The 17629-nt window shown below is 41.3% G+C and overlaps 4 protein-coding genes across 9 annotated transcripts; 3 read left to right on the top strand and 1 right to left on the bottom strand.

Annotated features, from left to right (window-relative positions):
* Positions 1–131: 131 nt before the first annotated feature.
* Positions 132–810, top strand: mRpL14 (mitochondrial ribosomal protein L14). The gene has a single exon (XM_017239627.3). The coding sequence runs from the start codon at positions 239–241 to the stop codon at positions 716–718; it is 480 nt and encodes a 159-aa protein (XP_017095116.2). The 5' UTR covers positions 132–238; the 3' UTR covers positions 719–810.
* On the bottom strand, positions 798–4638 carry Raf (Raf oncogene). Of its 2 annotated transcripts, XM_017239626.3 has the most exons (6): positions 4001–4636; positions 2931–3718; positions 2703–2831; positions 2457–2597; positions 2009–2382; positions 798–1948 (listed from the first exon to the last, which is right to left on the bottom strand). In XM_017239626.3, exons 1-6 carry the CDS (start codon positions 4161–4163, stop codon positions 1369–1371), a joined length of 2175 nt encoding a protein of 724 aa, XP_017095115.1. In that variant the 5' UTR covers positions 4164–4636; the 3' UTR covers positions 798–1368. The 2 variants fall into 2 exon arrangements, with proteins under 2 accessions (XP_017095115.1, XP_017095114.1); XM_017239625.3 differs by having other exon boundaries at positions 2703–3718; positions 4001–4638.
* Positions 4639–5471: 833 nt separating this feature from the next.
* On the top strand, positions 5472–8430 carry LOC108124107 (transcription factor mef2A-like). 5 transcript variants are annotated; one of them, XM_070279468.1, is made up of 4 exons: positions 5473–6117; positions 6355–6639; positions 7295–7348; positions 7400–8429. In XM_070279468.1, exons 1-4 carry the CDS (start codon positions 5673–5675, stop codon positions 7966–7968), a joined length of 1353 nt encoding a protein of 450 aa, XP_070135569.1. In that variant the 5' UTR covers positions 5473–5672; the 3' UTR covers positions 7969–8429. The 5 variants fall into 5 exon arrangements, with proteins under 5 accessions (XP_070135562.1, XP_070135569.1, XP_070135563.1 ...); XM_070279461.1 differs by having other exon boundaries at positions 5472–6639; positions 7400–8430; XM_070279462.1 differs by having other exon boundaries at positions 5477–6639; positions 7412–8428.
* Positions 8431–10751: 2321 nt separating this feature from the next.
* Positions 10752–17168, top strand: Ilp6 (Insulin-like peptide 6). Its single transcript, XM_070277525.1, has 3 exons — positions 10752–10784; positions 16725–16962; positions 17038–17168. The coding sequence occupies exons 1-3, from the start codon at positions 10752–10754 to the stop codon at positions 17166–17168; spliced, it is 402 nt and encodes a 133-aa protein (XP_070133626.1).
* The last annotated feature ends 461 nt before the right edge of the window (positions 17169–17629 follow it).

Here is a 17629-nt window from a genome sequence, read left to right on the forward strand (position 1 = left end):
AGAAAACAACTAAAAAGAGTAAGTTTTATTAATTTTCTTAAATAGTTTCTTATTATTAATCTCATTTTGGAATAAAAACCTATTTCTGTTAACTCGCCTCTGTTAAAAACCTATCGCTGCTATCGATAACTCCATCGTTTTCTTCGCCCACCCCTACCTGCCAAGAAATTGTATAATTTGTTGTGTTTCTGATTAAATGAATTAAACTTAAAGCTAAGGCGCCCAAAAAACACACCTCATGATGGCGCTACGGAACCTGAAGACTCTTGGCCAGCTGTTGCTGAAGCAACAGGCCACCCAGCAGCAGCAACAACTCATCCATACGACACCGGCATGCTGCGAGATCCGGAAACTGGCCCGCCTCCGTGTGGTGGACAACAGTGACCTGGGCAAGCGGGCGATGGCCGAGGGACGACCGCCTCGCTGCATTCATGTGTACAATAAGCGCGGCGTGGGCTATATCGGCGACAAGGTGCTGGTGGCCATCAAGGGCCAGATGAAGAAGGGCATCCTCGTGGGCCTGAAGCAGAAACAGAAACCGAAACAGCCCAAGTTCGATAGCAACAATCTGGTGCTAATAGACGACAATGGCTCGCCCCTGGGCACACGCATCCATGTGCCCATACCGACGATTCTGCGCTCCATTCTCAAGGAGAAGACCCAGGCCAAGGGTGCCGACTACACCAAGGTCCTGGCCATTGCCAGTCGATATGTTTAGAACCATGGTTCTGCCTTCCTGTTATGTTTATTTTTTAATAAATAAGAGGCCCGTGTCTTGTAAAGAAACGATCGTGAGCTTCTGTAGTATAAGTATAATGTGTTTTAATGTAATTGCGATCAGCTAGTTTAGTTTTAGTTTTTTAGTTTAGTTTCAGTAGTTTTTTCGCCTAACATTTTATAAGTTATATGATGCATTTATGTACACATGGGCGTTGCAGTTTAGTTTACAGCTTTACAGTTTATAGTTTAGAGTTTCTTTTCTTTTTCTTTTTTTTTTGTTTGTTTGTTTGTCGTAACAGAAATGCACTTTGTCAGTTCCAAGGAAAGCAGCAAATTGTCGGTCGCCACCTGGAAGCCAGCCACCAGCCGTAGCAGCTCTCTCTTTCTGACTGACTGGCCCCTTCAGTGTCTCACTCACAAATTGCTTATATACAGAGAGGGGGAAGGGGAGAGGGGGACACACAAAAAAAAAAAAAAAAAAAGTACCATTTATATATATTATATATCTATATAGTGTGCAGGCATAAAAATCCTACAAGGATAGGTAGATCACGTTGGATAGATATTGGCTGTGCAGGACTATACAAGTACAGGTACAGCTTGGCCGGGAATCGGGTCTATATATATATATGTATATATATATATGATTTAAATATTTCCGGCACTGCCGAAGAACTGGAAATTATTAAAGTTCACCGGCGTCTTCGGACTGGGCAGGTACAGAAAGTCATCGTTCTGCAGCTGCGACTGCGTCAGGTTCGGTTCACTGGCGCTGCGATGGATTTTCGGCAACGTTCGCAGCATATTCTCCAGCATGTTGAGGAGCGGCCGGAATAGCGGACGATCCTTTGGCGTATACTTGATGCAGTCCTCGGCCAGACGTTTCAATGCCTGCGGCGCATCGGAACGCACCTGGCTCATATCTGGCCGGAGGAGACCCCGCCCGACCATGAACAGTATCTGATCCTTGTTGCTGATATGACCGTAGGGCAGCGTCTCCGCCAACAGTTCGTACATCACGATCCCGAAGGCGTACACATCGGACTGGAAGGAGTAGGGATTCTGTTCCTGCATACGGATCACCTCGGGAGCCATCCACAGAATACTGCCCGTCGGCTGGTTGGCCTGTTTCTCGCCCGACCATCGAGTCTTCGCAGTGGCCAGACCGAAATCACCGATCTTCACCGACAGATCCTCGTGCAAGAAGATGTTGTTGGACTTGAGGTCTCTGCGGAACGGAAATTCTGATTGGATTGGGGACTCAACTGGCTGTGGATGGATGCCTCACCTGTGTATGATGTTCTTGGCATGCAGATAATCCATGCCCTGGGCCACCTGCCGGCCAATGTCGATCAGCGTATTCAGCTTGAACTTCGTCTCACTGACATGGACGTGCTTGTAGAGGCTGCTGCCCTCGCACCACTGGGTGACAATGGCCAGCGAGGGCTGGGAGACGCAGCCCATGAAGAGCAGGATGTTGCAGTGGCGCGTCTTCTTCAGCATGGCCACCTCGTTCTTGAAGGCCTGCAGCTGGGCTGGGCTCGGTGTCTTCACGTTGAGCGTCTTCACGGCTACAGGGCCGTGCCAGTGGGCGCGGTACACAGTCCCGAAGGATCCCGAGCCGATGCGAGGCCCAATAAGTATCTCCTCAGCCTTGATGTTCTGCAAACAGCAATATGGATTCATGTGGTTGAAGAGGAAGGATCTTCCAGAAGGATTTCAAGGTTTATACTCACCCAGTTCTCCTCGGAGCTCTTGGTGTCCCGGAGGAGCAGATTCTTGTTACTCTCGTCGGCGGAACGGGCCCGGGGACGATTGTGCTTCAGGGTGCTGGTGGGCGAGGCCTGCGTCGAGTTGGAGTGATCCGTGCCGGGATGCTGCTTGAAAGAGAAGATAAGCCAGAGGGAAATGGAGTGGAAGGAGGATACAGAATCCATGAGTCCGGATGGGTACTGGAATGGCCAGAGTATCAGTCAACTAACCGGCAACGGGGGCCTGGCCTGCATGATGAGGCTGCGCTGCACCTCGCTGGTCACCGATCGGATGTTGTTGATGCACACGTTCGGCGCCGAATTGGAGCGATCGTCCTGGCTGATGCGCGGCGGGCGACCCTGTCGATGGTTGGAGGCGGAGGATGAGGATGGTGGTTTAGAACAGCTGCTGCTGCTGCCGCTGCTGCTGCACCGTCGACTCCGACTGCGGCTACTCACGTTGAATCGCACCGCTGTGCCGCGTCCATTCAATCCGATCCCGTTGTCCTGATTCTCGGCCAGCATCAGTTGATAGTAGCTGTCCATGGGGAAGGGCTGGCACAGCATCGGCACTCGACCGGCGCACCGCTGATGGAACCTAAAGTTGCACTGGCTGCAGTAGAAGCCCGTGAAGAGCAGCCGCCGACAGCCCTCGCAGAAGACCAGCGAGAAGAATGTCTTCCGCAGGAACTGATGATTGATGTGGGTGCGTATGGGGAACTTGTCCACCAGCCGCACAAATATCTCCTCCACGTGCAGCGTACCGATGTCCGTGTTCCAGGGTATGATATGTCGTCCGCTATGCGAGGTACTCACCTCGCACATGTCCGGCGTGAGCTGGCGCAGCTTCAGTGCCTTCATCAGGGCATCACACAGCCGCACCCCGGCCACCACCTCCACGGAGGTGCGCTGCTGATTGGGCAGATGGGCGCGCAACAGGATCTTGGGCTGGCGAGTCAGAGTACCGCACTGGCTGCCCGGATTCGAATTGGATCCACCCAAACTGTCGGTCAGATCGCTGCCCTGCACCCGAGCCAGCTGCCGTTGCTGCTGGAGGATCTGGGTTTGGTTCTGATAGTGCGGCTGGTCACGCATTCGCTGCTGCAGCTGTTGGTGCAACTGCTGCTGCTGCTGCTCGCTGGCGGTGGATACATCCTCCTCCTGCTTCTGCAGCGTGTTCAGCTGCTCCATCAGTTCATGCTCCTTGGCCTCCAGTTCGTGGAGCTTGGACGTTAGCTCCTGGTATTCTGTAAGTATTTTTTAAGGATATTATTCAGTTTTTGAGAATCTTTCAGGGTTTAAGCTTTCAAGGACTCTTAGTCACTGAGGAGTCTAATTAGTTAATAATTATTTAATTAATTTTTAAACTTTAAAATAAAAACAAAGCAATTATAAAGCTAAAAAGTGAAAAACTTTAAAAGAAAACTCCAAGAACCCTACCGACCGGCAAGGTCATTGAAAAATATGGATTATCCTTGAAAGCTCCACCAAAGAAAATCACAAAAAAAACCAAAAAAAAAAAAACTCACCCGTTAAGTACATGGCCGGCGGCTCCTGCAGATTGGCGAATTTCGCATTTAAAGCATCGATGTTCTCCCGGGTCACATGCTTCACCAGCTGGACGTTGTGCAGCTCCTCGGCCAAAGGATCGCACAGCTCGCTGTCGCTCTCCGTTGAGGCTTCGCTAGACATGATGATCCAAGGATACAACTACGATGCCAGCTAATCGACCATGACCTGAAAAATATCCTTCTCTCCTTCTTCTTGTTGCTTGCCCGATTTTTTTTTTCGTTTCGTTCCTTTCTTCTCGTTCTTTTCTTCTCCTCCTCCGCTCCTGTGTTGGGGCTGCTGCTGCTGTTGGGTTTTTTTTTTTTGTTTTTTGCGCTTGCGTTTTTAGAGTTTTCTGGCGAGCCACCCACAACCACTTTCGCTTTCCTGCGGCGGCCGCATGACGTCCCCCACTGGCCCAGGCGATTGATCCCGTCTTTATGTGAGCCCTCAATCGATTGGATTGGGTTTAGTTTACCTGGTTTCTCAGTTTACTTCCCCAGAATGTTAGTTTTTCCCTCGCTTTCCAGCTAACAAACTCACACACAAACACTCTGGCACGCACTTGTACGCATGTCGTATTTATTTATATCGAATTATCAATCTTATCTTTTTTTTTTTTGCAAAACTATCGGTTTTACTGGGGAATGTATTTTCGTGCGCACTGCGCTTGGTCACACTGAGGCCACACACGGGCTTTTCCAACGATAACTTTTAAGCTATCGATATTATTACCGGTTCGACTTTTTTTAGTTTTTAAAGCAAGTTTAAAGCTTTGAGAAAGTATATTCTCTATAAAAAAATATAAAGAATTAGTTATAATTAGAATTGTATTAAATTAAGGTATTATAATTAACTTAAAAGTGCGGTAAAAACTCAGTATCGATAAAACGTAAATCAACACTGTTTCCGATACACAAACCGGCACAGTGTGGTTTAATGCCGCGCGGTATAAATTCAAAGCGAAAAACTTTCTGGCAACTTTCAAAGTTACCTTTAAAAAGTCTTCTTCAGCGACGCGTCGAACATTTCGGAGCGTCTTCCATTTTTGATCTTTTTTTTTCGCATAAGATAGTTAAAATTTCTTTGATTCTATGAAAAGTGGAAAAACAACCAGTGAATAAAACAGTGAAAAGTAAAGAAAAGCTGAAAATCATTGAGGTTTGATCAAGGTAAGTGCAATTACCCATACCAAGACATACCCGGCGTCATCCCGCCACACAAAAGCACATGGTTAGGCTTTTTTTTTAGTGGTGTTGTTGTTTTTTCTTAGTTTTTTTTTGTTGAAAAAGTGGATCAATTGGTCGCGTTTCTAGAAACTTCTGGGACGACGCCATTTCCTGGAAAAAAAGCGCAACACTAGAATGCAAAAAAACCATGAGTACAGCCCCTGAGACAGAAAAGTCTGATGAAATTTTACAGTTGGAAAAACTTTTCCACGAATTAAACCCAAATCCCAGTAACAAGATCGATCTACTAAGTAGCCCTAGTGAGGAACTTTCTCTCGCTCAACAGCAGATACAAATTATTGCCCGTGAGCTTCAGAACAACACACAGAAACAACACACACCACACACACAACACACGGATAGCACGAACACGAACACACAAGAAAACGAAGAACTCGATCAGCAAAAAAGCACACACACAACGATGCAGTCGAACAATTCGCACGTGGCGCAGCCATCGCAGCCAAATCAGCGTCGGCCCGCCATTGCTGTCGTACCACCACATGTGCACTCACACGGACACTCACACGCGCTTTTTGGCGCGAATCCGAACGGCGTGCAGCAACACCAGAATGGTGGTCATTCACATGGCGGGCAACCCTGCCCTCATGGTCATCCCCCTTTCGGGCAGCATATCCATCATGGTGGACACCAGAACCAGCACGGTGGACAACAGCATCAGCTCGGTGGACAACAGCACCAGCACGGTGGACAGCAGCATCAGCACGGTGGACAGCAGCACCAGCAGGTTGGTCAGCACGGTGGACATCAGCACCAGCATGTTGGTCAGCACGGTGGACATAATCATCAGCACGTGGGACCTCACCAGCACCCCGGTGGAATCCATCCCCAGCACTGTCCTCGTCACGGTGAGCTGGTTCCGCTTCTATTCGTGGTTCCGAGCATCATCGAACAGAACCAACATCCAACACATGCCCACAACCACCAGCCGTTTCCCCATCGACACATCTACGATCTACGCACTCCTGAGGGCGTCCCGCACATCGCTCACGCCCTCCAATACCAATATATTCATACACATCTTCAACCACATCTGAATTTTATTCAACAACGCCAACAATACTACATGTATCACCCACAACCAGTGTTTATACACATGCATTATCCAATGACCCGGGGACAGGCGATCGAACTCGCACTTTGGCACGCACAGATCCTTCATCATCATTCGTTCATGATGGGTCACACGGAGTATCAGGTGGAGGTGGCGCTGCGTGAACAGCAAATGTTTGGACGACCACATCGCTACCATCAGTCGCCGCCGCCACCGCCGCAGCCATTTCAACTGACACCACAGCAGATAGCCAACTTGCTAGAAGAGAGACGCGATGTCCGACAACGACTAATTTCCCTCAACAACCGGGCCAGAGGTGAGTACAAGTTTAGTTCATAAGATCATAGTTTTTTTGAAAAATAAGTCATATTTTGAATTTAAAAGGCATTTATTCATTTCATTTTTAAATGTCAAAAAAAGCATACATACATATATAGTTTGTAGTATAGCTCTATATCTAGCTCTGTTTTCTATTCACAACAAAAAAAAAACACAACAATGTTCCATTTTGGCGCCAAAAAAACGAAAAAGTTTTTTCTTTTGCTGAAAAGATTATTGTTTTGTTCAAGAAGAAGAAATTCATCAAAGAACGGTATGGTATTATAATTAAAAAATAATATATTAAGTATTTAAAAGTAAAATTCAATCAAATTTCTAAAAATATACAAAGTTCTTTAAGAAAAACACGTGTTTTTACCCAAGAACGCCATTATTTGGGAACCAGTGTTAGTTAGTGTTCGACAGTGTTAGTTAACGGAAAGTTGTGGGATGAACAAAGGAAGTGTTGGAAAAAGCATCTACCGTTTCTTAGAGAACATAATTCAAAATGTAGTAACCTTTTAATATAGTTTCAGTTATTCCATTATATAGAATCATCATTCAAATACGAAATCTCATAACGTTCTCATCAGCTTTCAAATTTAACTGACTGCTTAACTGAAATATTTATTTTTTTTTTTTTTCCAATATAGCCGGTGGTGCCACTAATTCAACAAATAATAACATGCCCAACATGCAGTTCCAAAGTGAGATCATATCGATATCCCAATCCTTTAATGTATCCTTTCAATATCTAGATAACCCCGGAGATCTAAGTTTTTCTGGGGGTGCCAGAGTCAACGTTAATAACAACAACAACAATGGACAGCAAAACGGTGCTTCGATCAATAACGGCACACAACCGCGTCGCCGTTCGCCCCACACCCTGCCCCATGTCGGCATGGAGGAGTATGTAACCCAGCCATTGCTATGGCTCGGCCTGGAGGCCCTTGAAATGCAAAAGAAGCTGTTGGAAGCCCAGATCTTGGCCCTGGCCTCGTCCTCGCCGGTGTCTTGCACCCCTGACGGTGCTTGTGGACCGTTTGGAGTTTGCCAGGTAGTTGGACCTATCGGCGGTATTGGAGAAAATGATCTTTTCCGGGGTCCGGTGTATCTGCCTGAAGTGCCTCCCCCCGCGGAAGTGCAGGCATCAGTTTTCGTGGCCGGGTTCATGGAGCGCCACATGACCATGGCAATCTACAGAGATGGTAACGCACCGCGTTATGGACCCTCAGACCCTCAGGTATCTGAAGGAGGTGCACTGACCCCGGCCGCGGCCCCGGCTCCAGCTCCGGTTCCGGCTCCAGCTCCGCCACGCGACTCTTAGACCAATCTAGTCCATCAACCCCAATCCCGGCAGAAACGAAACGATCGATACCCACCAGAAAAGCTAGAAACCCAACCGATGCAACCCCAACTACAAGAAAGTATTAACTGACAGGACTTAACCCAATCACCGTGCTATCCAACCAACTATCCATAGAAGAAACCAAAACATCAAAATCAAAGTTCATCCCATCCATTTCAAACTGTGGCATCGAAACGCAACAATCCCCATTTTGGTCATCGAATCCCGGAAAAGAGCTGCAACAAAATTCTCAAATGTCCAGGATGCCGCAGAACTTTTCGGATCAACACTCTGAAGCAGCACAGCTAACAACCGGCTCTGGTTAAGGACCATGGACGCCCATCAAGATCACACTCACACTAAAAAACAAATTCAGAAACCAGGTTAGAATTATATCGAAAATATATTTTTCTAAATTCAAAGGCTTGAAATGAAGTATTCCTTAAAAATGAAGTGATGATAAGTTCCTTATTAGAAATAATCGAAAAAGATTCCCAAAAAAAAATGAAAAATAATTTATATTTGAACCCAGTTTTGACTTCCTTGATCTGATTATAGGACTGATTAATAGCCACGTGGGAAATATTGAAATTTACACATATATGAATATTTTTTTTTTTTTATATTTTTGTAGAAATGATAGGGGAGATTGAAACCGGGTCACTCCGCCAGAGAGATACCCTTGTGCTCCTTTGAATGAATCGAAAAAATTCTATCAGTTCCATCCACCGACGAAGAGTTGCCATTCTAATCATTATTAATTATAATTGTTATTGCGACTATTTGTTGTAAATTGTTTACAATCTTGAGATTCGCATAATCATAATGAATTTTTTTTTTTTATAAACAATATGTGTGTGGATTTCGAAATGACAAGATCGGAGGTGAAGATAATACTTGCCCCGCACACGGGGGCGAGTTGTAGATGCAGTGTCACCAGAATTCATGTCACTGTATAATATAATCCCACCAGATAGCCACAGAGACTATATATGAAGAAGTCTATAGAGGCTATAGTGAATAAAATTTGTTTTCAATTATTATTTTTTCATTTTTTTTTTTTTTGGTCAATGATTAATTGATCGAAATGATTGTAATGCGGTTAATGATTTATTTTGAAATCGTCTCCTAATCTCACACACTCGACACTCTGTAATTGAATTGATGTACAATATACATTGTACACACTATATATAATTCATATTTTATTTAATTACAATCATCATATACTACACTTGTTGTTAGGATGTGTGTGCCTGTGTGTTGTTTTGTTTACAACTGAAGACCACGCGCCAGTCAAGTGACTGCCTTCTCAGCTTCGGTTTCTGTTTCATGGGAAATGAAAAATGGAAAATACTGGAGACTTCAGTGACTTGGGGTGAAAGTTCACCAGGACACGCACGCAACCAGCAGCCTTTTGCGGGTGCAATGCCCCTCACAAGATCTGAGTGGGGGAGGGGGTGTGGAGGTAAGGGTCCAAGGTCGCCAGCCGACCAGACAGAGTGCAGACGAAACCTCCAACTGCTTGAAATCATTTTTTTTTTTCGAATTTATATTTTTTGGGTTTTTTTTTTTTGAGGGGGTGCCTACTTTTTGGGTAATTAAATAGAGAGTACTTTATAGGGAGCAAAACTGGGTATCATATAATTAGGATCGTAAAATGTAGAACAGTAGTGCATATTATATATTCCGAGCCTTAACTTTAAGAATAGAAATCGATATTATATATTTTAAGCGCTAACTTTGAAGTTCCAGGAACAAAAAACCAATTATGGTTCCAAGTTTACATGAAATATTCTAATTTTTTGAAAAAACAACATATATCATATATTAAAGATCTTAATTTTAAGAAATTTACCACAAATCATACATATATATATCCAACGACATAGCTTTACAAAAAAAATTACCACATAATGTTTCTAGTTTTTAGGAAAGAACTGAAGTTTACAACTTTGTATTTAATTTTTTTTGCATTACTTTTCTACCGGCTATCATGTATTGAAGCCTTTAACTTTTGAAAAGAAAAATCAGATATCATATATTGAAGTCCTTAATTTACAAAAAAAACCACATATCGTATATTCCAAGACTTAACATTAAACAAGTGCCACAGATACTCAATGCCTTAGCTTTAAAAAAAGTTACCATACAATGTTTCTAGTTTTTAGGAAAGAACCGAATATCCATTATGAAAACCTATACTTTACTTTGTATCACACATTCCTGTATCCGGCTATCATATATATTGAAGCCTTCAATTTTTGATCAAAAAAAACATACCATATATTCAAGAACCATATATTTTTCTGGCTAATAAGATATTCTGATATCCGGCTATCATATATTGAAGCCTTCAAACTTTGAAAAAAAAAACTTATCATATATTCAAGAATCTTAAGAAAACCACATATACCACATACTGTTCCAAGTTTATGGGATACTCTCCTAGTATCCTTTTCAAAAACTCCCCAGTCTATCATTTCATTCTAATGATCAAGACCTACACTTTATAAAAATACTTTATAAAAACTATACCTTATCAACTTTGTAAACCTTAATATCATTAATAAAATTCGTATTTCTCAAATAAAACTTCAATAAAAATTAAATAAAATCATATTCTTGCCTTAGAACTTGATTGGCTAATAGGATCTTTTTAGAAATGTTTAATATAATTTTAGAAATACAATCGTTTACCCGATGAATGCAATTGGTGAATTGTCCGAATTTGAAGATCCCACTTGATTGGGTAATTCCGTATGGAAATCAACGTGCTCTCCAAGTTCATCAGGGTTCAAGGCCTTCTTCACGTTTTTTGGTTTCAATTCAAGTTCAGCACACTTTGAACCCAAAAAAAAAAAAAACCTCATTCTCGACCGTGACATTGTTTTTTTTTTTCTGTTTTGTGGGCCAGACGTTGACCTTGAGGCCTCTTAACCGATTGCAGTTCATTGGCAGCTGGAAAAGCAGACATCCTTCCAACCCACACCACCCACCTGTCGTGCTCTGTCGCCACCCACTTTTCCTCCCAAAATGCGAAGGCCATCCAAAAAAAAAAAATAAAAATAACAATATAAATAAAAGTGTGTCTATGGCCGGGTCTCTCTATCATTTTCTCTCTTTCTCTCGATTGTTTCTCTTTAGACTCTGTCCCCAAAACCGCCCACCATTGCCTCCCCCCTGGAAAAAAAAAATCCTGATTTTTTTTAGCAGCTTGCGTTTGGGGTCGTCGGCGACAGTTTATTGACATCGAGCGATAATATTCTCTGGTGTTATTTTCGCCAACAAAAATCAACAAACCAAATAGGAATCTTTAAATATTCAATAGGGAAAAATATTTGTATATTAAATGGTACTTAATAAATAAAATAGAGTTGGAAATACTTAACATTATAAAGTTGAAAAATTTTATATGGCTTAGATTATAGACTCTTTCCAAGAACTTGTTCAAAAAAAAAACAATATTTAAAATATTACTCAGTAAACAACTTGGAAACTAACTTATCAGATTCAAGGGAAATTCCAAGCTTATAATATTTTTGTATAAATAATTAAGAATTTTGGAAGAAAACTATAAATCACTAGGGGACTTTAACTTGAAAACTAACTTATCAGATTCAAGGGAATTTCCAAGTTTATAATATTTTTGTAGAAATAATCAAAAAATTTTGGAAGAAAACTATAAATCACTGGGGGGACTTTAATGGGTTCTAGAAACTCTTAAAATTTTTAAAGAATTTTGTGGATATGAGACCCTAAAGTCCTTAAATAATGTGACCAAATTCCAAGAATCTCGATTGCAAAGTTCAATCCACTAGAATGCAAATATATTTTTTTTTTTATTTATTTTTTATTTTTGTTTTATTTTTATTTTTTTTTTTTGTATATATTTTGTTATTACGATTGCAGACTGTTGATGTCTAGGCTTTGGTATCAACAACAAACACCAGCAGAGACGTCGACTGAAGCAGAGGGAGCAACTGAGACTGTTGAAGTATATATATGTAATATATATATATAGAATCTGAGACATCAGCACCTCCTCCACGCTTCTGGGTCAATAATCTGCGTCTGAGCTGGGCTCTGATTCTGATTTCAGTTTTCTGTTTCTGTTTCAAGAGTTGCTATTGTTGTTGTTGGCGCCCGATTGCCGCTCTGTCAATCAATGGAGATCCAATTTTAGCACAAGTAAACAATATTTCGCTCGATCGCTCCTGGGACGCTCCATCACCGCGCCGGCCCCTCGGTGATTTGTGGCGCCGCCCGCCCACAACCGCCCACAATTGTCCGGCTTATCGCCGGGGTCTCTGGCTAGAGGAAAAAACCAAGAGCCTGCTCTTGTTTTGCTAACCCCCGCTAACAGTTAATGGCTTTCTTTTTATCAATTAATCGATAATATCGATAACTCGAAAGATTGTCCTTTTATTTCGATAAAACCTCTAGGATTTTTGATGAATTTTGTCTGAAATACACTCTATTTATCGTTTTAATCGAAATCTTTGTCGAATCGTTGACCCTGACGTGTTGGAACGCCTGCCGTGTGGTGGGTCTTCCCACCTTGGACTCTGAACCGTATTGCGTATGGCTCATGTCGCATCCCCAGCATCATCAACAACACCATCCTCTTCCAAACAACATACACAGAGAAAAAATATGTTGATGATAATATTAAATAATAAAAGCTTTAAAGAGATAGAACCCTTAAAAATAGGCAAGAAAAGTTCGTATAATTATAGTACTCTAATATATTTGTCTAAAATTAGAAAGAAACTTTTATTTTTGAGTGAAAACCTTGGCTTATCTCCCTCTTGATGACTTAGAACACAGGGCCTCTCCATCTACCATCTCTTTCTGTCCTTGTATAGTCATCTCTGTCTATTCTTCTCTTTAAGCTCCGTCTCTGTCTCTGTCTCGGTTGTTTTCCTCCAATGGAGGGAAAGATTAATGCTAAAAATAGGGATCTTTTATTTTGAATTTAAACTAGATCACGTCGAATTCACGTTGCTCGTTGTTTACGGTTTTTTCACTGACGGACGGACAGCGTTACGCCATCCCCCTGTTCAGACCCCTCATTACTCCCACCCTCCCCCCTACCTACCCCTCCCCCGAACATCATGTGGGGCTGCCCCATTGGCTTCCGTTCTTCATCGGCTGCAGTCGAGAAGTCGAAGTCGCAGCGCCAGCAACAAAAACATCAACAACCTTATCGCCCCTAGACATTATCTGAAAGCCCAAGACCCCGGGAGCGTGTCCGTATGTAGGGTATACCGTTATACGTACAATCTGGCACTCGGGGAACTCAATCCAGATGCTAAGTTCCAGATGTGAATTGATGATCCCTTGACATAAAGGGTTGATTTTAAATCAAAAAAATAGGTGATAGGTTGGATTTTTCGAAGAGGTATTTTTTAAGAGAGCCTTTAATTAGTTTAAAAATTGTTAGAATTGTTAAGATTATAGGTTTAAACAAGCCAGGAAAGAAAGAAAGTCATAGCATTAGATTCTTCATGTTTTGGTCCTTCGAGACAAAAAGATGTTTTGTTGTAGGGCTTATGTTTATGTTGGCATATGTTTATTATTTTTATGGTTTTTAATAATAACTTTTTATACTAATATCTATAGAAATCAAAGAATTTTACCTAGAAACTAAAAACTTGATAGTATTTTGTGAAAAAAGGCAAAACTAGGTCGCCTAAAAAGTATATTGTATTGCATGAAAGATTGTCATAAAACTTAATTTCTTAAATTTCCATTGAATTGAATAATTAGATATATGTATGTATCTATATGTAAGACCCACATATCATCATTTATTATTAGATATTTTCTAAGAACGCAATGCTTCAGTTAACGATAAATTGATGTAAAAATAGTTTGGAGAGCCATTTGAGCTGAACTTTGTTGCTTTTGACGAAGCGTGTTACCGTTAACAAGGAAAATCAAAATCATCAACAAGTGCATACATCCATATATATATATAGAGCATGGATGGTTGGATGGATGTGATGGGTTATGATGGGATGGGATGGGACATGAAAAGGGGGATGCTGTGCTTTCCACTGATGGATTCACTCTAGTTGCTCTCTATTGTGGTTGTTGTCACTTTTGATGCTGTGTTGTTGCTGTGTGCATTTGTCAGATAAGGCACAAACACACACAGATACACACACACACATACATAGAGGCATGACAACCGCACGCACACCCACACAATTACATTCACACAAACAGCTGTTTCGTGTGCCCGGAATGTTTGTGTGTACTTTGCTCAAAGGCGATCTTATTAATGTGATTATTCCATTGTATGGACATACAGTCGAGCATTACTAACTGCAACTGCAGCTAGAGATTAAAAATGAGTAATAAAATAATAAATAAAAGTTAAATTTTTACCAAAAAAAAATATCTAAAGGAAGTTAAGAGCTTGAACTCTATTAATTTTTAATAAATCTTTTCTTCTTTTAATTCTTCTTAGTCTTTAGCTTATAGAGTTCCACCTGTATTAACGTTCACAAACACACTCAAACACACTTAACCGCCCACTGTGACCCAAAGTTGATTGGATGTGTCATGGCCGGCAAATTGTTTAATTTTTGAGCATTTGTTTGCGATGGCTTTTTTTTTTTTTTTTTTTTTTTATTTTTTTGATTTTTGCAAGACACTGGACTTTGCCATCACCATCTCGCTCTGTCACTCACACCTGCAGTCCACGTGCTGAGCACTCTGACATGCACCGCCAAGCCATACTCCCCATTCGGTGTTACTTGCCTCTCGCTTGCACGCACTCACACTCACACACCGACACAGACACAGAGACACGCAAGTGGGAAAATCGAGCGGCGCTTTGGGGCTTCGCGGTCAGCTGGCGTCGCTACAACGGTTCTTTTTCAATTTGGCTGTGAAACAACGAAGAACGTTCTTCCGAACCGAACGAGAAGAATTCAAAAAAAAGAAAGAAAGAAGAAAAGGAAAAGTGCTCGTCGAGAAAGTGCAACAGCTTTAAAGTAGAAAAAAAAGAGTAACGCGAAATCTAATTATAGAAAAAGAAAATCTAAAAATAAACAACCGCAAACATCATCAAACCAGAAGAACCGAAGAATCCAAATCCGAAGAAAAGGGACGCTTGAGAGAGAGAGAGAGCTTCCGTGCTGGTCATCAGCTGCAGCGGCCGCAACAACAACAACAACAACAATAAGGACACGCCAAGCACCGCCACCGCAATGAGCGCCGAGGAGAGAATCTGAGAGAGGGAAGACCAACCAGCTCAAAAGCACGAGAGAGGAGAGAGAGAGTCAAGTTGGAGGTGCCGAACATCGTAGCTTCCAGGCCGACGTTGAGTTTCCAGCTCCCAAAAGCGTTTCCAATTCCAAGCCAGCCGCAACATCGGCGGAATAATAATATTAATTCTTCAAACACCCCCCCCCTAGAGATATATAGCCAATATATATATATCTCTGATCCTGCGACGCGATGCAACAACAACAACAACATACCGCAACAAGAAAAGCAGCAGCAGCAGCAGGGGCCAAAGTTCTCTACTTCCACGCCACACCAAAGCACTCCGATAGTCGTCTAACGATAACGCAAGGACACTAATCGATATTTATCGCTTCGCGTAATTCGTAAATAATTTTTTTTTTGCACGTATCCTAATTTAAACAAAAAAACAAAAACAAAAAACCCAACAAAAAACCTTTATAAAAACAAACCCACCAAAAACAAAAAAAAAAAAAGGATATAACTATTATTAGTCGTTTTGTTTTGTTTTTAATTTTTTTTTTTTCGTCAATTGATTGTGATTTTGAAACTGTGTGATCGCAAAAGAATTAAACTGCAAATTAACAAAAAAAGAAAGTTCCTTAAGCAAGTGATAATATCCGATATAGAACTCTAAAGACAACGACAACAAAAGGGGATCTATATATATATATATATATATACATTATCTATATATGTACCTTGATCTGTAACAATCGAGGACTACAAAGGAAAACCCATATACGCACTCCTATATATCAATCTATATATATATATCGAAATATATATTCCGTCAAAGTCTGGGCCAAAGCAGCATGCAAATGTAAGTATTATAGTAATAGCTATTTATAGAATTATTTCCAAATAAACGAGTATTAAGATTAAAACATTAATTCATGGAAAACAAACTCTTATCAAGAAGCAGAATATATATATCCAACAACGACCTTAACCTCTTCCACAAAAAAAAAATACTTCTTAGAAACCCAAAATCTACAAAGTGGTATACGCTAGTTCTATATATAGAACTATATATATATATATATCACTTATGCGTATAGTCCGAGAGAAGTGGGGAAAAACATTGAACCACATTACTATATATAGAAGACTATATGTTTTCATAGGAAAAACAAACAATAACAAACTCACTCCTACTATACGCGACGACTCTCTGACTTCTGATAATTATTGTGTTTATTAAAAGAACCCATGTTCCAAATGATAAGCGATAAGGGGGCGTTCAGTTTATTTTTAAACACTGAAGTTTATGTAAATATTTCCTGGCCAGTTTCCAGACGCAAACAAAAACAGAATCATCCATCAGAAAAATACAATAATATTTGAAGCCCCTGATAAGACTGAGAGGAGAAACCAGACAGACGCGTATACAAGGCAGGAGAAGTAGATGGGGAATGGGTTAGGAGACAAGTCCTTAATAATATTACTATATCTTTCATATCTATATCTTTCAGATGATTTCCGTAGTGCCAACGTCCAAGATCCTGCTATTGCTGGCCTCATTTTTTGTAGTGCTGGCTTCCCTGAACCTAATCAGTAATTGGATGCAGTTGCCCAAGGTGGGGGCCAGTCCAGTTACCTTCACAGATCCCCGACGGGATAACACACCTCGAAGATTCTGCGCCGATATACTAGCCGATGAAATACATTTGGTTTGCGCCGGACAGTTTTTATCCCTAAGCGATGCTTTTCGTAAGTATATCACTATATATGGATATATCATTTTGAAAGATTATATTAATTGAAATAATTGTATTATCCGGACAGCCAACAGTTTTGGGAATCGGAGTAAACGTCAAGGATCATCGGATGGGTCCTTAACTCGCAATTGTTGTATTAACAAATGCAGTTACGCCCAACTCCGGCAGTACTGTGCCCCATCAAGCGATAATCCCTAAACGGGATAACTCTATCTATCATACACATCCATACATATATCCTCCACAATTTCCCACAATTCAGTTATCATCAGAAAGAAAGATAATATCAAGAAGCAGTCTCCCATAGAGTCCACTAAGTATATGTTACATATTACACTAATTTAAACTATACACTAACTAAATTCTGTACAATAATAAAAATCCAACAAGCAAAATAATGAATGAAAATAAGAAGAATCTTAAGTCTTAAATATTAAATATTATTAACTCTAAAATCGTCTTGGTGATTTCAATTTCCGTTGACCGGAATTTGGAATCCGGAATTTGGAAGCCCATTTTAGTTAACTTACCGAGACAGAACTCTATATATTCTTTTTATTTTACTTCCTGGGAGTATCTCCTCCCCCAACCCCAACCCCCCCTGTTTCATTAGACCTCTTCATTGTTGTTTGGCTTTATACCCCACAAGAAGCGAAATC

Source organism: Drosophila bipectinata, chromosome XL, assembly GCF_030179905.1.
Source record: "Drosophila bipectinata strain 14024-0381.07 chromosome XL, DbipHiC1v2, whole genome shotgun sequence".
NCBI lineage: Eukaryota > Metazoa > Arthropoda > Insecta > Diptera > Drosophilidae > Drosophila > Drosophila bipectinata.